The sequence below is a fragment of the Labrus mixtus genome, chromosome 13, assembly GCF_963584025.1.
Source record: "Labrus mixtus chromosome 13, fLabMix1.1, whole genome shotgun sequence".
NCBI lineage: Eukaryota > Metazoa > Chordata > Actinopteri > Labriformes > Labridae > Labrus > Labrus mixtus.
The window spans coordinates 22378021-22401734 of NC_083624.1; the positions used below are offsets into that span (position 1 = coordinate 22378021).

Genomic DNA, 23714 nt, shown 5'->3' on the forward strand with positions numbered 1-23714 from the left:
TTGTCAGTGTGTGCATTAGATACTAGTATACCAGCAAGCAAATGTGTGTGTGTGTGTGTGTGTGTGTGTGTGTGTGTGTGTGTGTGTGTGTGTGTGTGTGTGTGTGTTAGACAATACATTTCTGTGTGTGTGGTGTGTGTGTGTGTGTGTGTGTGTGTGTGTGTGTGTGTGTGTGTGTGTGTGTGTGTGTGTGTGTGTGTGTGTGTGTGTGTGTGTGTGGATGTGTGTGGATCCTGCCTGTCAGTCCTCCTCTGTCCTCCTCTGTCCTCTTGAGTGAGCTCCCTTGGGGCTGGGTCCTTTCAGACAGGTCAGTCATATCAAGAAAGCCCACTGAGAATGAAATGTCATCGATCGGGCACTGGCCTGCTGCTGCCCGCCCTCAATAAGACCCAGGATGTTCTGTAGAGCTCGACATCCACAGCTCCATTTCCCAAACACGCTGACTTTTGTTTTTGTTCCCGTGGAGTTATTCAAAAGTAACGACAGGAACATGCCTTTAGGGAAGGCATACTGTTTAAGACCTGAGGGTACGTTCATATTCTCCATGTCTGATTTAGCTCTGTGATATTTTGAGTTGCACGTTAAGTGTAATGACAGCAAAAAAAAACCTTTATATTTACAAGTTTGAAAAGTTGATTTGAGTCTTTTACTTTAGTGTTTAAGATGCAAAAGGGTTTAATAAAAGAGCTACGGTGGACATTTCTGTAGGACGCCATCAGATGATTTTGTAACTTTTAGACGGGTGTAAGGGTAAATGAGCCATGTAATGCTAAATATATTCTATTCTAAACACCCTGTACATTGCCTCTGTGTGCTGCCTGTCAGCACCTGTGTCTGCTCAGACTTGAAGCTGAAGTTTGTTGGCACTAACAGATGATGTTTCCTCCTCTCTAGAGCCTTGCTGGTGTTACTCTCAGATGTACATTACTTTGGACAAAAGAGTCTGCTAAATGGAATTTTAGAATTATAACCCTGTTTAAAAAATTTGACGTCGTATAAAAAGGATTGCAATTTGTCACTTAAATTTAGACAACGATTATAATAATAATAATAATTATGCGTTTTATTTATGGGCGCCTTTTAAGTCACTCAAGGTCACCTTACAGACACAGCGGTAAAACAGTACTGGTAAGTAAAAATAAGAACACAATCAAGTACATGAACAAAATCAGCAATAGGAAGAAGGGCGTGGTCAGACAGAGTAGGCCAATCTAATAAGGTGTGTTTGGAGCTGTGATTTGAAGGTGGGGAGAGAGTTAATGTCTCAGATGGTTTGTGGGAGAGAGTTCCATTGACGGGGGGGCTGCATGGCTAACGGCTCGAGATCCCACTGATGATAAGCGGGCAGGAGGTGTGGTGAGGGTTTAGTGAAGGTTTATAAAAGGATCAGTTTCCTTTTAGATGTTTTTTATAATGTTCTTTGACCTGCCGTTTTCAAATGGTCTAAAAACCTTTTTACTACTTATGTATTCTGTTAAGTAACATAAAGCTCGACAATTATTCCTTTTTTAGTTTCATGACTAAATTGAACTGTTATCCTAATTTAACTGACATTTTGGGCACATCCCTTTTAAAGAAACAGGGCGCTGAGAGTGAAAATCCACTTAACTTGGAGTCTTGCCGATTAGAAAATGTTCTTTTTCCTCTCACAGAGCAGGAACAGAAGAATGGACTCAGAGGGATGAAGGTGTGATAAGAAGTTTTTAAAAGTGATTAAGATCGGATTAAATGCATTATATCCTAATTAATCATTGATTTCAGGTGCTATTAAAAATGCATCGGTGCAGTAATGCAATCATTGATGTGTGAGTGACATTTAATCGCTTCACTTTCAGGTTCTGTTACTGTGCAGGCTGACTCACTGTCACACTGGCACGGTTAACTGGGACACTGTGAGAGATCACCTACTTTTACCTCTATAATAAGTCAGAATGTCGGCTGTATGAATAGACTATTGTCGCTGAAAGGTCAAGGTGACATTTTGTTGTTATTGTTCTGCTTCACTGCTTTGCTGTTGACAACAAAGCAACTTTCCCACATTGCTTTTTGGTATTTCTTTCCAAACAAAGACACTTGAATGCACCATTCCACATTCATGACTTGGGATGGCTTGAAGGGGGCAAAGGTCAAAAGATGGTTTTCATGGAAGAGTGGTGATTTCCCTCTCAGCTTTTCATCTCCTCTGCTACACAAACAACAACTCCGTCTGCACATCTCAATCGGTTCCTCAACAAAGCCAGAGTTCAAGTATCATACACCTGCAGCTGTAGTTTGGAGCAGTAAATGGGATTGTAAATGGACTCTGCCATATCATCATCATAGATGTACACAGCTTGTATGTGAAAACATCATCCTATTGTTATAAGAGGAAATCCCAAAAAGGGGAAAAATGAACTTACAATGATTTGAATAAACTCAATGTGTCCAAATGTGTCCAAATGTGTCATATATCCAGGACAAGTCTGCTAGTCCTCTTTTTGGAATGCTGAAACTGTTCTTTATACGTTACATTAACGCCCACTGAACTTTAAATTTATTTTCTTTACATGCACTCTGCGAGTAGGTTACATAGTCCACTGCACAGCTCCTACTTTGCACTTTTTGTACATTTTGTGTTTTTTATTTTTTTTATATCTTACATTTTTAAATTCTATTTTATATATTGTAATAGCTTCTTATACTGTATTATTTAAGTTGTTGCTAGTTCTGCTTTATTTCCTCATTAATTGTTTAGCACCAATACACCAAGTCAAACTCCTTGTATGTGTAAATGCACTTGGAAATAAAATCTGATTCTGATTCTGATTTCTTTAACAGCTTGTCCTCTTATGTTTTATTGGAAATGCAACCTGAAGTCACTGAACAGTCTTCCAAGTGGGAGTTGAAACTGCGATAACAGTGGCAGTTAGAAAAATGACATCTTCCTCAGCCACTTTCTCAGTAGTAAACCTCGTGTCATCTTCTGGGAACAGTTGTGATAATAGTAGAAGAAAAAGTGCACTTTGAAGTTCTCCTTCCAGCAAGACTTAAGCATGCAACAGTGAACAGCCACGAAAAAAATCTCACTTTGACATACTCTGCCACACAGATTGCCTGGAATATCACAACAAGCGAAAGCGCAGTCTGTCAGGACAGCAGGTGATTAATATGTAAGTCGGTTAATGCCCATGGCTCAAACTCACATCTCGTAGTGCAAGAGTTCACTTTGTGGCCTTCGTGCTGCAGCATCTTCTTCTGCTCTATTCTGAGGGGGTTTATGAGGAAAATGTTATCACGTTAAAAAGAACCAACGCCTTCATAAAAATTGTTGATGGAGGCTGGCTGCTTCCTTTGCTATAAACCCCTCCTTCCCACCTGGCTGACTCCAGTAGATTTAATTAAGATGGATTATCTGTAAACACATCAAATGTCTCACTTGCTTGCAAAAATAGGCAGAGATCTGAGCTGCATCCTCACATGCTTTAAAGGGGACATATTATCAAAAATCCACTTTAACAGTGTTTTTGAACATACATTTGGGTAACCTGAGTGTCTAACGACCCACAAAATGTGAAATAAACCCATCCAGTCCTTTGTTTGTGGTCTGCATAAGTCTTACAACACGGAGAAAAACGCTCCGTTTCAAATTTGCTTTCCTTGTGACATCACAGTGGGATCCTGGTTAAAAAAAACAAAAACCCTCCCCTTCCCTTGTATCTCCACCCATGGACTCCACCCCCAGCCAAGCCGCAGGTCCACCATTTTTATTCTCCCTAGCAAAGGAGTGATGTCTACCGGGAAAACTCAGGGGGGGGGGGGGGGGGGGGGGGGGCTCATTGCATTTAAAGAGACACACACACCAAAACAGAGTGTTCTGAGAGAGCTGGTTTATACAGGGTCAGAAACCTCCTCTGGTGCTTGATTCATGTTATATTTTGACCAAAGCACAGCACAGATGTTTCATTTAGACCACAGGGGACTGTTTGAAAAGGTGGAAAAGGGGGTCTAATATGTTTTTTCCTGCAGTCAGAGCTTTCACAACTCTTTCAAATCCAAGATCTTAGTGTTATCAAATGTTAACTGACCAATGCGTTTAGATGGATTTAAGTGTTACAAACACAAGAGGTAAAGTCATAAACTCACCTCACTTTTAAGCCTCATTTCTTTGGATCTCATCCTGCTTTCACCTACCCCGCCCATCGAAATAAAGAGTGATAACACAAAAGGATGAATGGACTGTCCGCTCTAAAACCACCTTTAAAGGATGACAAGAAAGAACTGCATAAATAGTTTCACTTTGAGCGGTCTGATAAACAACTCAGTGATATCCAAGAATATTACGTCTAGGCATCTCGCCAGTGTTTGCTCCTCCATTTTTTCCACCTGATGTGGGAGAGAGGATGCAAGTTGGTGACCCAGTCAACCCCAGCTTATAGTATTAAAGAGATGATACTCTCGAGTCAAAAGTCAGACGGCTGAAATCTGTGTAAAGGCCAACAGTGACGCTGTCTTACAAACACCAGATATATAAATATGGACAGAACATTTACAACCACAGTTTTTAACCACTGCATACTCCCTTTAATAGAAAAATAATATTGAAATTTGACACACAATGAGCAAAACGTCAGCCCAGATTTTCTAAACTGTTACACATTCTCAACCTCTCGTTTTTCTTCAAAACACTCCACACGGTACCTTGCAAAACACCAATTAAGACACATCATTCAAAGCTGAAAGCCTGTGTGTGCTAATTGCTAAACACTTCGGCTGAAACTGCACATTCAATTAGTAATCACCTGAACTCAGAGAGCACATGTGAAGACAAAACATTTAACCAATCAGATCACACAGAAATCACAGCTTCAAAACCATAAATAGGAGTCAGGTTTGATTGTTGGTGTTTGCAAGAACTGAGAAAGAGTTAGAGGAAAGGGGTGTTAAAGCAAAAGAAAGACAAAGCGGAGAAGGAGAAAAAGGCAGAAGAGAGGAATATGAGCAAGAGAATACAGAGGAAAAGGGGTACATCCCATGTATCTTAAGTTGCATCCATGAGTCCCACACTTGTGTCTTTTCCTTGCGTCTTAGTCTCTCCAACCACCGATGCTTGGAGAGATGCAATCAAAGGAGAGAACAAACAGGGAAATGCGTTTTAACAGACACAAGATGTCCTTTCCTTCATAAGGTCACATGAAGCACAGGGTTTGGGATGACAGCATCAGCTGATCACTGCTGGATCAAGTGTGAGCATTCACAGTTTTTTGTGTGTGCATACATGAGCACTGTATTAATTCTAATAAAAAACACACAGTAAAAGAGCTTTGTCTCTGCAGGTTACCTTTTAAACCAACACCTGAACATGAAGAACAACATGCAGCTTGTTTATTCTGTGAACTGTGTCCTGCTAAAAACCATATAGATAATTTCTACCGACACAATGCTTCATTGCTTTTGTATTTACGTATAAACCGAATTGGCTTTTCTGTGTGGGGATTGACAAACAGAGCCCTATTTTCAGGAACTGTGTTTTGCAATGGTGAGAAACTGTATACTGGAATGTGCAATAACTTCTATGAATACGCTTAATAAATGTGACTTTCATTGTTGATAGTTGGTGTGAGAGAGCTTAGATAAAATAACAGCAGTTTTTGTAAGAAGGGAGCAGCTGGGTATCCTAAATCAGTCACACACTGTATGTGTGTTAAGCTGACAAACACAGACCTCCACCCACACCAACACACACACACACACACACACACACACACACAGGTTGCCCTGATTCACGCTGTTAATCTGGGTCTATGGTTTGAGGCAAAAAAGTGTAACTTTCAAGTGCACCATGACTAAAGTTAGTGGACAGGACTTTCTGCCTGTGGCCAAATAACAGAAATACTCTCTATTTGCATGTGTGTGTGTGTGTGTGTGTGTGTGTGTGTGTGTGTGTGCAAATGCTTATGATGCAAAGTAAAATGCTTTAAGCCTCATTAACTTACACCCACTTGCAGTCTAAAGTCATTAGCATATTGCTTCAGGATTGTACATGAGGTTTTCTAGGCAATTCACCTCGAGTACATCAGGCGTGATACTAAATGGACCCAAAAATTTACATGTTTACAAACACAAAAAAACAGTCTAATATGTAGGGCTGCAAAGTATTTGTTAAAATACAAAATCCCATTGGAACAGGTATTTTATTCTAGAATAAATATTTAGATTTAAAAACCCGAAGGGAATATCCCCTTCCACCACATCCTATTATCATAAGTGGGTCTTTTTTTCATACAAACTAAATCTGTCCTCCCTGTTTACCACTCTTAGTTTGGCCCTCTGCCAGCCTGACTCCAACATGGACACGGGAAGGAGAACAGGTAACTTGAAAAGTTGAGAGGAGCCTGGCAGACTAATGTCTTGTGGAGTGACTGAATACTAAATACACTTTGAGGACCTTTGTGTCGCAGTTGTGTTACATCTCATTTACCCTTCTGACGATATTCAAATGTTTGGCTTTATCACACTGTTGGAAGTTAAAGAGGTCTACAAGGGAAGCTGAGGAGGAAAGCTTTTAAGCTTCAAGTATCAAACAAATGTATTTCTCGAAATAGCAATTTCTGTAAAGACAAACAGATGTAAACAATAAGGGCAGATTCACCGCCAGCCGGTTTAACATAGTAACATAGTTGCATAGGAAAGTAAACCACAGAGCAGATAGCTATAAGCTAAGTGAGTAAGTTTATTTCAGTGACAGACTTAGTTATAAGTGTCTGAAATGATTTATGTTTTATTTAATTCTACTTGATAGGCTCTGGGAACCTGACGCTCCTTGACCTGTGATACATAGTTTTACAGTTGTTGCAAACCAACAGATGTTTAGAGCGCAAAAAAGGCAACAAAAACATCTTTTATTACCATTCAAATGGCACAAATACTCACAAAAAACTTTTCTAGAAAAGTAGTTTTTAATCAATGATGACACCTTGAAATCCCATAGGACCTCTAAAAATGTCCACTGGTCCCCAGTTTAAAAATTAGCCTCTGCAGGTCGAATGTGTATTATAAGCTGTCTCCCATTTCTTATAAGCGACAATGTGCAAACACTAGGAAGGATGCCAAAGGGCGTTAGAAAGAGATGTTTAAAGCTCCTGCCTCACATACTAATGAGAATCCATTACCGTCTTATTCAAACAAATCGGAACACACACACACACATCAACACATTCTCATTCAGCGCACAGGCATCTGGCTACAAACACCCCCCTTGTCCCCTATGCCTCAGCGCCTGCCAATTACAAAAGAAGTAATCAATTCCACCACGGCCTCGTCCAGGGAAATCGACTTCAATGACACCAGCTACACGGCCGCTGTCTCTGTACCTGACAGCCACTTACACACAAGCAGGGACCAGCCAGCCAGCTTTCTGTGGCTCTCTACTGCAACGCCATGAAAGACTAAACGAGACTTGCTTTCCCATCAGGCAGTGCTTTATTCAGTATCATACATGACCTGTCGTCAGCACAAGTCAATGAGAATGAATGAAGTACTAACACGTACAGTTAGAGCAGGTTCATTATCTGATCTTCAGTGTTTTAGTCACCGGAGTGTGACTTCTCAGACGTGTCTTTAATTAAACAATGCATTCAATTCATTCAGTGGGATCTCATCATTTAAAAGGTGATATGCTGATGATGTTTTTTGAAATGACTAATTAATTAATCAACCATAAAAAACTACCAGCGTTTATACAGTACAAGGAAATTTCATTTTCTGCAAGCACCCGGCGGGGGTCAGACTTTTCTTTTTCACTTTCAGAGTCAACAAAGCAAAATTTGAGGATTCAGTAGATGAACCTTTCCTCCTCTAGACTACACGTTCATTCTTTCTGTTTCTCACTTTCAATGACAAGACAAGGCCACTGAATATTTAAGAGAGTTTTAAGTTTGGACAAGCAAATAAAAAATCTGTTTTTTTTGTCATCACTGCAAAGTATGAAAGCGACAAAGAGAACTTTTAAATTCTTGGCCTTTGGTCACCATTACTGGGAACAACTTTATCAAAAACATTTGTGTAAACTTGATCTAAAATCAAATACTTTTTAGGAATTCTTCAAGTAGTGACTTGGGTAAAATGAGTAAATGAATGTGGAAGAACAAGCAACCAGTGACCAGTTGGTTGAGTTTTGAGGGATCTGTGGAGAACAGGAAAACTGCTGCTGGTATTAAGCTTTAAATAATTCCTCTTTGTCACATTTTCTAATTAAGCTGATGCATAATCTCTTGTTATCTTGCTGTTAATATAAAGTGATTAAAAATGAAGCTATTTTTTAAAATGTTAAGCCACCAAAAGCTGATATCTGGATGCTAATAGCTACTAAAATTCCAAGCAACATATAAAAAAGTCCTGTTATTTTGTTTTGGCTTTTAGTTATGCAATTATTTTGATCAAATTGACTTGAAGAAAAAAATGTATTCCTTCTTTTCTATAGTGAGATTGTCCTCTGTATTCGTGTTCTGTGTCATCAAGTCAATAGTGCATTCTTTCCCACTCAGAATACAGAGTTTTTAGGTCTTGAAATAAATTCTGTCTCATTTCAAGCTGTTCTGTCACAAGGACGAGTGGATAGATTTTGCCTGCTTCACCTGGTGTAGGAGAGATGCATCCAAGAGTCTGTAGATCTCTGCACATTGTCTTCCTTTCTTTTCACTAAGAAACGATGAAACACCGCTGGGAATGGACGCGCTGGCATATCCATGGCCAAACATGCTGTTCATCCCCCTTAGCCTCACAGCTCCTGTACTGATCAGAGTGGAGGAACAGCAGCTGTCTTTAATTCTGGTGGTTCCAAAACTCGCCCCAGTTGACAATAGATGGCAGAACTAGTTCGTCTCAGACACAACCGAGCATTGTTGCTTCTATTGCCAGAGACTTAGTGTCACAGGTGCGTGGTCAGATTTTTCATCCACACCCCGAGCGTTTAGCTCTTTTAGCTAAACTGTTACATGCTCTGACCTCAGCCAAACAGATAAGTGAGCTACATGCCTCGTCTGTGTATTCATCCAGCTCATCCTGGTTATGAAAAAGTGATGCTGTGCCCTAACCCTGTTGTTATTGTACCCAAGGTCAGTGAGTCGTCTTACAGCTGCCCCACAGTGAAGCTGCTTGTTTTTTTGTTTTTCACCCCTCAGACTTTTTTTCTAAGGAGAGAGAGAGAGAGAGAGAGAGAGAGAGAGAGAGAGGCATCTAAATATACTCTGTCCCATTCGAGCTTTGCGCATCTATTTGGACAGGACAAGGGGGTTCAGAGGGAGCATTCCGATTTCTGTGTCCTTTCTCGCGGAGGGTGAGCCCTGTCTTGCCAGAGTCTGTTTCACTGGATAGTGGAGGAAATATGGGCTCGTTCCACTAGAGCGATGGCCACCTCATGGGCCCTGTTTCAGGGCAATTCAGTGAATGATATATGCACTGCTGCCAGTTGGGCACCCCCCACTCACACACATCTATTTGGTTTTACTGTCTGGATGTGACAGAGCCTTCTGTAGCGCACTCTGTCCTTAGTGCTGGGCCTTCTGCTAGTCCCTGGGGAGCATTTGTGGTGTACTTTCCTAGGTCTAAGTATTGTGGGCTTCGGATCATGCAATCTAGAAGTAGGCTATATCTTCCATAGTGAGGTTTGAAAGAGATTGTTTGGTTACCAGGGTAACCCCAGCTCTCTGAAAACTGAGTAATGTATCACAGCACTGCTTGCACTGTATAGCAGGTGGAAGAAATACAGTTGAGAATGCCGAGTGAGTCACAGTGGCGGTTATATAGGTGGACAGGCCCATGCAACGAAGAATGTTAGTCTGTCCCCTGACAGACGTGGTGCTAGTGGAGCTTCAGTGATTGGCCATTCCAGATGACACTTCTCATAGTGCGATACCTCACTCAGTGAAATCTGAGTAAAAACAAAGAAAACCCTGGTAACCAAATGTTTTGTTACTTTTAATATAGTTGTTGTCATACATAAAAAATAAAGAGAGCACACATTTCTGCTTGTCTTGTTAGTCAAAAATTAAATTGTACCAGATATTTTAATGACTTAAAGTCTCCGTATCACCACTGAAGTATATACCAACTGACGGTCCTTGCTTAGGACTCAAGGCTGCCGCATTTAAGAATAACTTCTTAACCTCCTGGTCATGAGACTATGGTTGAATTTATGGTGCTGTGAAGGTCAGCCGAATCAATTTCTCAACATGGGAGTTACAGAGAACCCTGTAAGCTTTAGTCAATGAAGTAATAAATCTCTTGGCTGCTATCATTTGTCTCTCCCCCCCCCCCATCTCCATCACCACCTCCTTCTCGTCGTTCTTCTCCCCTTTTATATCATCCCGTATTTGCCCATTTGTCATGTTCTTCTCCTCCCCTCTGCCTCCTTTCATGTCTGTCTCTACCCCTCCCCCCTCATCCCCTCTGCTCCTATAGCCTTTCCTCCTTCCTTACAGTGCATCAACACCCCTGACATTGTACAGCCAGCATGAAAGCGCTGGGTGTCTCAGTGTGTGTGTTACCTGCAAGAGTGCAATTATGTGCGTGTGCCGAGTAAAGACTGTAGAAACAAGCCTGCGGTACGCACTGCTTCCGCTCTGCCCTTTATCTTCTAACACTGGCAAACAAAAAACAAGTACACACCTGCAAGTGTTTGAGTGTTATTTGTGTGTTCTCCGACATGTTTGCAAAGCTACCTTTGGCCTCTTTGTACTCTTCACAGATCTTCCTGATGGCTGCCAGACCCTCCTGCTCATTCCTTCCACCTGAAAGAGAAGGACACACACACACAGAGATTTATACAATGGCTGACAAAGCCTTTGAGCCTTTAAATAAAATAATAGAGATTTTCCTTTTTTGTAAAACTGATTTTCTTTCTTCTCTCTAAAATCGTATTTCCAAGAAGAGTTCTTACACTCAATGAAGAGTTCATATAACTACTGAGCCCTTCAGGGAGAGCTCGAGAACGGGGTTTCAAAGGCTGTAGAATACTTACAAAATATATATATATATTTCATCATACCATCAATTATGTATGAGATACGGAAAAAATGTGAGCCTGTTGATAAATAACATTAAACCCCTTTTCACACATTCGGAAATCTCCTGAAAAACTCTGGAGATTACCCGGAGCCGGAGGAGCTGTATTTGTGAACGCAAACAGCCAAATTTTTGCTCGGACTTCACCCGGAGTTTCTCCGGCCAGACCCTTAGTATTTTTTAACGCAGCAAGTCCGAGTGGGCTGATGTGAGAACACAGCATCATATTCTCCCGAAAAATTCAGCTCAAGCCAATAGGAAGAGAGTGACGTTTATATTCTAATTTATGTCTGCTGCATGCTGCAGCAGTACTGCCGTAATGATAGATATTACCCGAAGTGCATATGTGACTCATGCAATCGAGGAGAAAGAGCAATGTTTTCACAATAGCTGGTGTGTCATTTTGGCGCTTGTCCAGTCACCCAGAGCGACATGAACTCCAAATAGTATGAACAAGAAATAATACACAAAGTATCAGCTGAGGTGACAAGAAGGATTTCCACTCATTTAGTAAAGAAACATGAAGTGCACGGCCAATAAGTTTCCTGTGTTCTTTAAAACAAACAAAGCATGTTAAATACATATGTTAGTGTATGTTAAAATATACAGGTTAGAGTTACAGAAAGAGCAGAATTGTTTCTTTATTTAGATAATTATAGTACACTAGATTAACAGGCTGAGATGACCTCAGAGGATACAGTCATTCACTCTGACTCACACACACAGACTTTCTGTCTGCAGGAAATGTCTGCAAACAAATTAACCAAGCTCGTACATTACTAACTAAGAGAAAGTAAGAGGAAGTACTGAAGTGGGAGCCATTAAAGGAGCTGTTTGAATTCTCTAAAGGCCAAGGAGAGGAGCTTCAGTGATTCCTTTCATTACCTTAGGAAACACTGGACCGATCTTTTAGAAGAAGAAAGGAAAAATAATCAATAAATAGAAGGGGGATCATGGTGTCTAACAGTTCTTGGGGTCTCATTTATAAAAGACGTGTACACACTTGGACATACATCTTGGAGGAAGGGCAAGTAGACGATATAGACGGTGAGCTGGTGAATTAAAAGCAGATTGTATATTAATTAGGAATAGTTATTGAGAACCAATCTTTCAGTAACAGTCAATCTAGGCATTTCAAAGGTGAAACCCCAGCTGCCTGCATGAAGTGTCCTCTCTGCTGTTTCATTAAGTGTGATCTGCTGCATTCCTCAACCTTATGATGATTTCATCATGGTTTCATTTTTGATTTTGATATACTTTATTAATCCCCTGAGGGAAATTCTGGTTTACACTCGGTTATTTTAGAGACATGCTTCTCACACACACAGGTCTGAATCACACACATAAAGCGGACCCGTGGACATGCATTATCGGAGAGATGTCAGAGTGGGGCTGCTACACACTGCTACGCAGGGAGCACGGTGGAGGTTCGGTGCCTTGCTCAAGGGCACCTCAGCAGTACTCAGGACTTCCATATTATAGTCCGCATCGGGACTTGAACCAGCGACCCTCCGGTTCTCATCCCTACGGCCTGAGCTACTGCCTACTTAGGGAAAGTAAGGGAGACAAAAAGACAAAGGTAACACCTCTAGTGTGGAACTAAGGATGATTAAGAGGTAAATACACACAGACACGGGCACTGACCTACACGCTCACTGCCCACGATTTAGAAAAGACAATTAGTTGATAAAGGGATGGGTCAATCAACAGTGAATGACAGAACAATAGTTCACACACATGCAGACTCTCTTTCTATCCAAACTCATTCACACAAATAGTCCACTCTCATTTTTCAGTCTGCGCACACACACACAGACACACTAATCTTGGATTAACACAGAGGCCTTTTCAAGGGCACAGCATCATTTACCTTGATGCACTGAGGCTAAGGATGCAGCTCTTCAGGTTGATGTGTCACGACTCACGAGGGTCACACAAATCGCACTAGGGATGCAACAGCTCTCAATTTAATATTGAACCGTTTGGTACGGCATCCACGGTTCAATACGCACTTGTGAATCTAGCTATTTAGGTTTTGCATACAACTAGCTTCCATGCATAGTTTTTCTCTACAAATTGGCTGTTTGTGTGTGCCTGTGAGTCCAAGCGCTGGGGTGAAAAAAACTCATTTCCATTACTAAATATCAAATCACTATGTGACAACACTGGTGTCAGATTCCACACATTACTTGGCGAGCAGTGAGGAGAGACAGCAATATAAGGAACCACCACCGTCTTCCAAATCAGTGGTGTGGGGACATTTCGGTTTCGGCATTGAGCGTTTGAAACAAAGAGACCATACACAATGAAAAATCCACGCTTTTCGACAAGTTTCTGTGCATAAGTCAAGGAAAAATAAAATATGTTTATTTTAAAATACTGAGATGTCTTCCTATTTGTACAGAGGGTCTACATGGCACTACTTAAACACTGCCTTCTTTTCACTGAGACTTTACAGCAGGAATGTGTATAAATTAAAAAGTGTTTTTGCTTCAAAGTAAAATAAAGAAAACGTTTTGGAATAAAGAAAATAGCCTTGTTTTTCTCAACCTGTTTCTTTAAAATTTGCCTAAACCTCCTAAGAATGGAAAAGGGAACCAAAAAAACTAAACTCCAACAGCCCTGGCCAGACAAAATCTGTGACCAAAACATGGAGGTACATATTAGCTGAATGTATTGTTGCATCACTAAAACGCACAATCAAACAAACCAAAAACCAAATGATTAGGAAAATGGAGATTTTTAGAGATATATATGGAGATATATTCAGATGATTTCTCCTCAACAGGCCTCTCTGCTTAAGTTACTTTGAACACTGCATATCATTGAAAACACATTTATGCACAACTGCTTTGGGTAAAAGCTCTCCATTAAAATAGCCACTGATTAAAAATAAGCCCTGCGGTATCAATTTGCCTACTAAATATTTTTGGAAAAATTTGCCCTGATTAAATTAGCTAAATAATCTTGTTGCAGCTGAACGAATGGATAGTGACAGAGTAAGAGAATCTTAATAAACACCTCATATAGACCCACCTGCAGTAAGTCCAACGTTAATCTTATGTCTGAGTGTTAAATAAAGACCTTGAGGCATGAAAAAAATGTAATTATATATTATATCTGAAATGTTATACCCTGAAATCACATCCACTTGTGATTTAAGGCTTGGAAACAGTTTGGGGCAATATCTTTACAAACAGCCATTCATCAATCAATACAAAAAAGTTATCTGGTTTCTTTAGTTTATTTGGGGCATTTTATGCCTTTATTTGATAGGACAATGGATAATGTAGGAAATCGAGTGAGAGAGAGAGAGTGGGGGAACGACATGTGGGAAAGGAATCACAGGTCAGACTGGAACCCAGGCTACCTGCTTGGAGGATCGTAGCCTCTGAACATGTGGCACGACTTAACTGCTGGGCCAAGCGGTGCCCCATTAAGTACTTCTGAGCTGCATCTTCATTTACAGTGTAGGATGCCAGGGAATCAGTATGCATAGGTTTTAGGCATGATGGTAGGAAAGCTCCTATTGTTCATATAGAGTTCATACCTGCATGGTGGCATGCAAATAAAAAATCTTTTAGCTGTAAAACATTGTCTAAGGTCCGATGCAACATAAAGGAATAGAACAAGAACAGCCTTTTTAACCTTTAACCTAACAAGAAGAAGTGATTTACTTGTAAGTACCTGTAAGTAAATCAAGGTATGGGGGAGCAGCAGCCTGAACACCCTTCTAAATAGTAGGTAATATTAAATGCATGACCACAGTTTTAACAAAGTCAGATTTGGTGTAAAATAAATCTGAATTTAAATTGGGGGGTTTTGCCAACTAGACCATCCATTTGGTATTTGGGTCATTTTTAAACAGCGGCCAGGCTAGTCCGTTTCCCACCAGTCTTTATGCTGAGCTTGGCCTACATGTTCTGACTCTGGCTCTGCTCTTGATGTTCCATCCGCAATATTGCAAGGATGATTTAATATGTTTTCCAATATGCCATACTATTCCTTCAATTCCAAAGGCAAACATTGTAATGGACAGCTCAGTTAACATACGTATCAACCTTTAAATCTGTTGTTGTCCTTAGATGCAAAATGTATTGTTGGTACTTTTAAAGGCTTCGAGACAAAAAGTGATTTAGGATAGGAGTTAAGCTCAGTGGGTGGAGAAGATGCCCCATGTATAGGCTACAGTCTTAGTCACACTAATAACAGGATGGACTCCCTGTCCTCTATTTGGTGCATGTCATCGCCCACTCTCTCTTTCCCTCGCTTCCATGTCTCTCTTAAGCTGTGCTATCAAATGAAAACAAAAATCCCCCTAAATTGTCTTTAAAAATATAGTAAGATATGGGTCTAGAATTAGGAGCCTATGATGAGAGTAACTGACTGGGAGATGTAGAGTATACTCTGGGAATTTAATACATGACAGATTTTGGGACACATAAGGAACATCGTGACAAAGTGACTAAACAAAGAACTTCCAGAATCAGAGCCTTTGGCCTTAAAATCAGAGTTTTAAAGTTGACAATCTTTTATTTTTTTAAAGCTGTGGTTCATTTAGCCTGGAGAGAGATGAATGAGAAACATCTCATGAAAGTTGAGACAGGTTATGTGTGTTACTGCATGTGCATGCTTGTTGTCAGAAAATAAATAGAACGTCAGGCTCTGGGATTAATGTTATCTATAACTGTATGATCAGGGAGTGCAGATAGCTCCAGGCTGCCAGCTTGTTATTATTCAGCTAGGGTAGAGCAGACTGAAGGATTTAGACGTGTAGTGTTCTCTTAGGATTTTTCTGTGAAGGAACATAAACAGATGGAGGGTTGTTCTCTTCATCCATGAGTTATAATTCCTTTTTACAGAATGAATGCATATTGCCCCTTACATGTACAAGTGCTCGTGAATTAAAACTTATACACTACAGTTTTTTTTTTGTTTGTTTTTTTAAAAGGGGGAACCGGAAGAGGACGAGGACGGACGACGACGACGACCGTTGAATCGGACTAAACAAAGGCAGGCGGGGCCGACGGGAAGCAATGGAGCTGGACACACTGCAAAAACTAGGGCGACAATCGCTTACCGCCGACGACCTCCTTGGTGTGTCAGGGCCTTTACACTGTAGGATGCTATGTGTGCCCTGCTGCCAATTCTTGGGTTGGCACCAAACGGCAACCTCCGGTCTTGAAAAAAGGGAAGCCAATGCAGAACAAAATCCTGGAGTCGAGTGTCCGCATGAGGCTGGCTCCAGGAACACCCGAAGTCACATACACACAACAGGCAAAAAAAGCTGTTCATACATCATAAATGAACATGTTTATAGCCTGGTACAAAAAACGAATAGGTCTGATTAGTTTTTGTCATCACTGGCACACACGAAACAGGGGTTGATTTTTTTTTTTTTTTTAAAAGGCTCCATTTGATTTTGAAAACGATATGTGTTACCCATAGGCGCTATCTGACATACTTGACAGGTGGGTGCGATGTAACGGTTCATTAAGAGACTTAACACCCGCCTCAGCCTGTTGTTAGGTTGACTGAAAGTTAGGCTGAGACAGGATTTCCATCATGGCGGCGGCTGCCAATGAGTCTCCAGAGCCCCCTGCTGTGGCAGATGGCTGACGTCACTCAGGCTTCGTTCATTAATATTTCCATTTCAGTCTATGGTTGGCACCAGGAAGGCAGTCATTTTCGATCCCTGAAGTGACTTCTTGTAAAAGAATGTGCACATTTCCCAGGGTATACCTGATAGACAACGACAACAACAACAACAACAACAACAACAACAACAACAACAACAACAGGTTGACTGACAACTCAGGGATGCATTTCAAATTTTGCCCCTCCAGACTTTTTCTTCAGTTGTAGCAGAGGACGAAGATAATTTCCTTTTGGGTTCAATTCATCAAACCCACACATCAAAATGTGTTATATAAAACTGATGTAATGGCACTTTCTGAGGAAAGTAATGAAGTCAGGCATAAAATTATCAAAGGTCGTTTCTGTCACTGGCATTAGCCTTCATTAATGATTTCATGAAATGTTAGATGTTAGATTGGCACTGATTAGGAAACAGAAGGAGACAAAGAATCTAATTAGATATTTGAATTACAAATTGCCTTGCCATGAAAAAATAAATATGTCCAAAAAGCAGAATGGAAACAACAAAAATCTTCCTTGGTTTTAAAGGGGGGGATCAAACTGATTAATGGGTTGGTATTAATTGGTTATAATATTCCACAATGACTGTTGTGTCCATGTCTGAAAAGTAAAATTTATTATATACAATTACTGGCAAAGAAAAGCATTCATATCCTGCACATTTATTCTTGTATTGAAAATTGTAACATTATTATCTTCTGCATTTTTATATTTTTTCTGGATAGAATTTCAGTGTATCTTTGCAAGAAATGCATGCAATGCACGCTGATATTGATTTATTTCTTCTTTATGATACTAATGCTATGCACTTGATTTAAAATCTAAATTGTCACATTTTTTTCTATTTTCCACCCTAAAAATGTTTGTAGCTGCAAAGACTTTTAAACATGAATGAATTGAAGTGTCTTATACTAACATCAAAAATTCCAAAAGGCATCATTTTCATTCAAACAATGATCTCTCTTCACACAAGTACTATACTACTACTCTAACCTGAAATATGCACTAGCTCCATTAGCAGAGAGGGATCCACTCTACCATAAATATTCTCACTTCATGAATTATCTTAATGTAGAGACATTTTAATGGAGACATCCTCCTGTGGGATAAGCTGACAAAGGATCACCTCGGACTACCACATTGAGCATGTCTTTATGTACGCAGTTCATTTGTCCGATTATACGTAGGCCTCAAGTTTCATTAAGGTTCTGCTGCAACCGGTTTCCAAGGATACCCTGTCATTGACTTCTCAGTGTACACACAGAATGAAAAAAGCAGAGTTTTCTTCAAAGTTTTAAAGGCTTGTGAGCTGAATGAAAAATGCAGCGTCACCCTGGAAACCGAGCATGAAAACATGTTGATGTTCTGTGCACGACTTTTTGGAGCGGTTTGGATCTTGAAAGAAGAGGAAGAAGACTGTTCTGAAAAAACAATGAAGCCCCCACCACCTTCCCGAAACATTTATTTTTACTATCTGACTTGTCTTTAAATAGGTCAGTATCAGTATTCACAATTCTCAGCGACATGTCTTGTAGTGGTAACAATCTCATTTAAATATGGAACACATTGCTTCTCCCTCATATTCCTCTCCACCTGAGTTTTCTCTCGTTTGCTTTTTACTGAGTCTTTTTTTTTTTATCTTATCAACCTCTTTCACTAAATTAAACATTTTAAACCCTGTTATGATCAAAATCTGATTTAAAAAAAAAAAGATTAAGCTGTATCAACCGTAATGAACTTGTCCAATAATGAGGATTTCCTTCCAAAAACTACAATACACACAAACAACACACGACGAACCATCCAAGATGAACATCTGGCAGAGGACTGAAGGAGGCTGTTTTTTCTGACAGTTATTCAATTGTTTTAATTTAGCTTATTTTAATCAGCTGTTTAGTTTTAATCTGGCACATGATCGCAAAGTCTTTAAGATTTTTCTGGCCCTGAAACCTCGTAACCTTAAATATTCCTCTAAAAAAGAACAAAGAAAAAATGAAGAAGGTAAAAATTTGTGTTTTTGCATTTAACTTGACAAGGGTTTTATACGTAAGGAAAGAGGCAGGGAGGGGGAGGCTGCTGTGTGTATTAAGAGAGGAAATGCACAATGTGTATGTGAGTGTAGAAAGCGTTTAGGTACTGTGTCATTCTGTGGGAAACACTGATGGAGACTTTTTTTACACAACATTACAGCTGGTATTTGGTAAAGGGGTTTTTCTTTTTCAGACAGCTGCATTTCATTACGCTGCATTTAGCAAGCATTTCCTACACAGTGGTATCAAAATCTTCAAAGATGGGTAAATGATCTGTAAGAGGAAGTATATGGCGGTTTATTTCTATCACTAATCCCGGGTGCAATTAACTATAATCGTGAGCGTATTGTATTATTTCACACGCTTACATTAACTGCCACGCACATCATAAAAGTCTTTGTGCACAAATTCAACAAATTCATCAACAGAGAGCTGCACACAGGCAGCTGGGAAGGTGAAGTATAACACAAGTGAGGCAAAGAATGTCACTGTCTGCTCTGCGAGTGCAGGACTGCAGCTCTGCTCTCTCTCTCTCTCTCTCTCTCTCTCTCTCTCTCTCTCTCTCCCTTTCTCCTCGCTCGGGGTGAGGCTCTGCTCGCTCGGGTTGAAGTTTTTCTCGCGTGGAGGAAAGACTTTTGACAATTTGAAGGTAGAGACCAGCGCCGGCTATTTCCCTCCCTAAATTATAAAACTACTAATGAGAAATGAACTTAGACGGTTCTTACAACAATTAACTGCATAACAGCCAACATCACTGACATGAGCAAAGCAACAGGAAGGAAATCCAGTTTTTCTGTCAGCATGAGAATTAACTAGCAGTACGGCTTAAAAGTCACTGAGCTGTGAGAAGCTAAAGCAAAAAGATTTAGATAGCGCTGTTCCATTGAAGTTCTGTTCCATTGATGATGCTGGGCACAATCACACTGGAAACCAAAACAGGACATTTGAAGATGAAACGCCCGAATGTAACTAGATACAGTATGTTACACCATCAGGGTTGTTTGTGATTTGAGTTGTAGGGATGTGTCATTTCCATTATTCACGTCATACCAGCCTAAAATATTTGTTTTAAACCTGATAAATGTTTAGAGAGAAAGTTTAGTATCTTCTTCTGATGATGCCCTTCAAGCTGGTCAGTGCTGATCAAAACTGAACTGATTCTGGCTGTGTCAAAAGAGAATAGAGTTAGGCATTACATGTGTGCAAAATATCTTCTGCTTTTTAAAATGTGCACTTTGTGGAAATATTGAGAGTTTGTGGTGAATGTAATAAGGTTTGTCTGTTTTCTATTCTGATGCTATTATTTAATGTCAATGTTTTTATCTGTGGATTTTCATGACTTGCCAATATCATTCTGCATCTCTGTTTAAGAAGTTGTGGATTGCAATCTCAAGCAAGTGCAACAAGTTTTCGAGTGTGGAGCAAAACCAGACAACTTTCCATGAACAATGTGACATGTGCCTCAGTGGTAGAGTCGCTCCTCTTTCAAACCCTGGCTCCTGCAGCCACATTTGAACTGCCTTTGGCAAAACAGTGAGCCCCAAATTGCTGTGCTGCATAGACAACAGTGTGTGAATAAAATAGAACTGTTGGGAGGTTTGGCACTTTACAGCCCCCTCTGCCATCAGTTTATAATTGTGGTGTGAATCAGACATGTCGTTTAAAAAGCACTTTGAGTGATCAGAAGATTAGAAAAGAATCAAGTCCATTACATGCATGTTTAAGTCATATGTATTGGGGTAACATGATTCTCTTTTTTTCCTTGTTTGCAACACATCATACCCATGGATTATCTGTGAAGGCCAAAGCCGATTTGCAACTAACTCTCGATCACAAATCAAAATGAAAACATGACTGATGCAGAGAAAGCTCCTTTTGCACCAATAAAACACCCAGAATGTGCCACTCCCATACAACAATAGGCTCCTCCTGTAAGAGTCTAATGGTGATTTCACATTAGGATCCAACTACGCTTGACCCCAAAATCTGGTAAATTTGATCAGTGTGAACACAAACGTACTGTATTTGTACCGTACTCAGTTACCGTACCGTCAGTCCGCGAGTGATGTGAACGCAACCTTGCTCGAACAAGGAAGTGGAAAACCAAACGAAACAGTCATGCCAAATGTGAAAACGCCCTAAATATGCAAAGAAAACAACACTAAAATGATTTGATGTTACCAACAACAGAGGCCATGCACAGATATGAAAACAGATGAGACTGTGTGAGAAAACAGATTCCCTGGGAATAAAAAAAGACTATTTACAGATTCATCGATAAACTCGAATGATTCACTTTCACAGCCTTCGGTTGGAGGAATCAACAAAATAAGGAAACTGAACTGTTAATCACAGATGGAGCCTTGAGCTGCATAACATTAAGGAGGAAGACGGGGAGACATCAGAGGTGTAGGATCAACATATTAAAGCAAGAGGCTCTGGGGTTACAGGATGAGTGAGTGATCTGCAGGATGTAGTACACCACATTGATAAGTAGGTACTCAGTGGAACTTCAACAAAGGGGGAACAAGATATGCAGTAGTCACACTGGGGAAAAGGCGAGTTAATTCAGCGGACTATACGCAGTAAACACATGCAAATGTAGGTATAAAGGATTTAAGCCAATTCCCTTTTAAGACTTGAGTGTTTTGCATGTATCTGCCAAAGTGTATATTAATAAATAATTGATGAAAAATATATCAGATCTTGTTGTTTTATGCACAAAAAAAAGCCTCTCATAATCCTACATTTGCATTTAAAAACACAGTTTTACAACAGCCTTTTAACATCACACATCAAGAAGTCTTTACACCAGCACACAGCGGCGCATCAAACACATTTTCTTAAGATGAAAACAAACTGTTTTGATGTTATTCCAAACCTTCTGACAGATCAGCGGGGTGTCAAGAGGCATTTGAATGTGCTGTTGACCGTATGATGCTAAGCAAGGATCTCTAACAGTGACAGGCTTTTAAGAAAGAACAAACGCGGGATTCCTTCCATATTGTTGACAATGTTTAGCTGAGGTTTTACTCACTGTTTCAATACGCAATCTGTGTGCTTCCAGCTCAGTGACACGACCACAAGGACCACACTTTACACTCAGGGTTTTTTTTAACAGCTTTTGAGAAAATAAAATAAAAAGAACTTTTATAGCAAAGTAAACTTTTAAAGCAACTACCAGTATCTCTCTTTTATTTTATTATATTCCTTTTTGATCCAGCCAGCTGCTCTTCAAAACGACAGCATGGCATATTGCTTAAGGGAAAATCAAACTCACCCTCATCTGTTTCAACACCAGGAGGCAACAAACTAATTTGATCATTTCATTAAAATATATTTTGGTTTACACGAGAAATAGTCTATAAAGGCTTTTATTTTTTAATTGAAATACTTACATTTTTTTCCTGTCATTTCAAATTTGTATGAACTAGATTTTGGACCATCTGACACTCACAACTAGCACCTGTGTTTTTTTTAATACAAAAATAATGTGTAACTAATAGCTAGTTGTTCAAGTGATGATAATTACAAAGTCCTGTTTCTTCACTTGTCAGGCAGCAAGAAAACATCCCTTCACTAATTGCCTTTTCCTCCTTGTTAAGGATCAAAAGTCTGAACCATGAAATTCAGCTGTCCTCTTATCAGCCTGACAAGTTTTTTTTCCAGCTCTGCCTGTTTGTCTGCAGCGCAAACACGCAGACTAATCTCAGCCTGTTTAGCAGTGATTGAAGCATCATCATCTGTGACAGCAATTCTGCCATCATTTTCACATCTGCATGACAAGTACTCTGTCAAATTGCTTTGTCATGTTTGCTACTATACCAGCAAAAAGTTTCTCAACTTAAAAAGCATCATCTCGCTAATTGTGTGTAGTCTACCATTTTCCCTTTAATCTACAGGCATGTTCTTTTGGTGTTTTTCCACATTGGTTTTCTTTTGTTTTCTTTTTGCATGACATCTTTTAATGTAAAATACTGACTTAAAAGAATGCACAAATGTAAGGTTATTAACGTCATAGTGTTGTTTATAGTTGTTGTGTTACATTGGAAACAAATGGAAGTCTCAGTAGCATACATGTGCATACATCCTGTCAAAGGTGGCATCTGTTGCCCTGAGTCCTGTTAGCGTGTCAGTGTCGTGGTGCTCGTTACTGTACCTATGATAACATGCGCCCCCAGTCTGGCCATGTGGCGGACTACCTCATAGCCGATTCCCCTAGCTCCTCCTGTCACTATGGCAACCTTGCCATCTTGTCTCGGCATCGCTGGCAGAGGCAGAAGAGGACAAACAAGATATCAGGGAGAATGTCATTTGATAAGGAAGCTGCTTGGAGATGGTTCACTTTTCAAGACATTTGAAGCCCTTGTAGATGCTCTGCTCAACTATGATAAACATTTTGTATGTTTTGCTCTATCTTTTAGTCCCATTGTGTTCATGTTATAGAGTTCCTATAATGAGTTACCAGACTGGTTTTCCAACAAGAGAAGACATTCTGCCTAAAAGCAAAAGTCAAAAAAAAAAAAAAAAAGTATCACTTTATAGTCATAGCATGGAGGGACTTTTATAGTTTTCTGATGAACTTAATGACAAGGAAGTGAATAAAGAGAACAAATAACAATGTTGTTTCAGTATGTCCCCCGTAATGTAATCCTAAAGATACATTATAGGCTACAAGACTCAATACATATAAGAATATTCCTTTTTGTGTTTCCTGTGTTACCTTGTGTGCATGCCATGCTGTGTTATGGAGAGAAAGATTTTGATGGGTAATTAATCAAAACATATTAATTAATGTAAGTAGCCTAATTTGTAATACACACCTGACTGTTGAACTAATTATCACATACAGTCAGGCCTACACCAATTACAACTGATCAATACCATAATACCTGTTCGTTTAAAAAAATCCTGTAGGCCTCATAATAAAAAATGGTTAAACACTATCTAGTCTACTGAGTGAAAAATTAGGGAACAGTTCTGATA

The 23714-nt window shown here is 39.8% G+C and overlaps 1 protein-coding gene across 2 annotated transcripts in view; it reads right to left on the reverse strand.

Moving 5' to 3' along the window:
* Positions 1 to 23714, reverse strand: part of LOC132987258 (dehydrogenase/reductase SDR family member on chromosome X-like) — a 54460-nt gene that overhangs the window by 16274 nt on the left and 14472 nt on the right. For both annotated transcript variants that reach the window (XM_061054188.1, XM_061054187.1), the window contains exons 2-3: positions 22888 to 22995; positions 10698 to 10766 (exon numbers count right to left, since the gene is read on the reverse strand). In XM_061054188.1, coding sequence (XP_060910171.1) covers positions 10698 to 10766; positions 22888 to 22993 — 175 coding nt within the window. In that variant the 5' untranslated portion in view covers positions 22994 to 22995. The remainder of the gene's footprint in view (positions 1 to 10697; positions 10767 to 22887; positions 22996 to 23714) is intronic.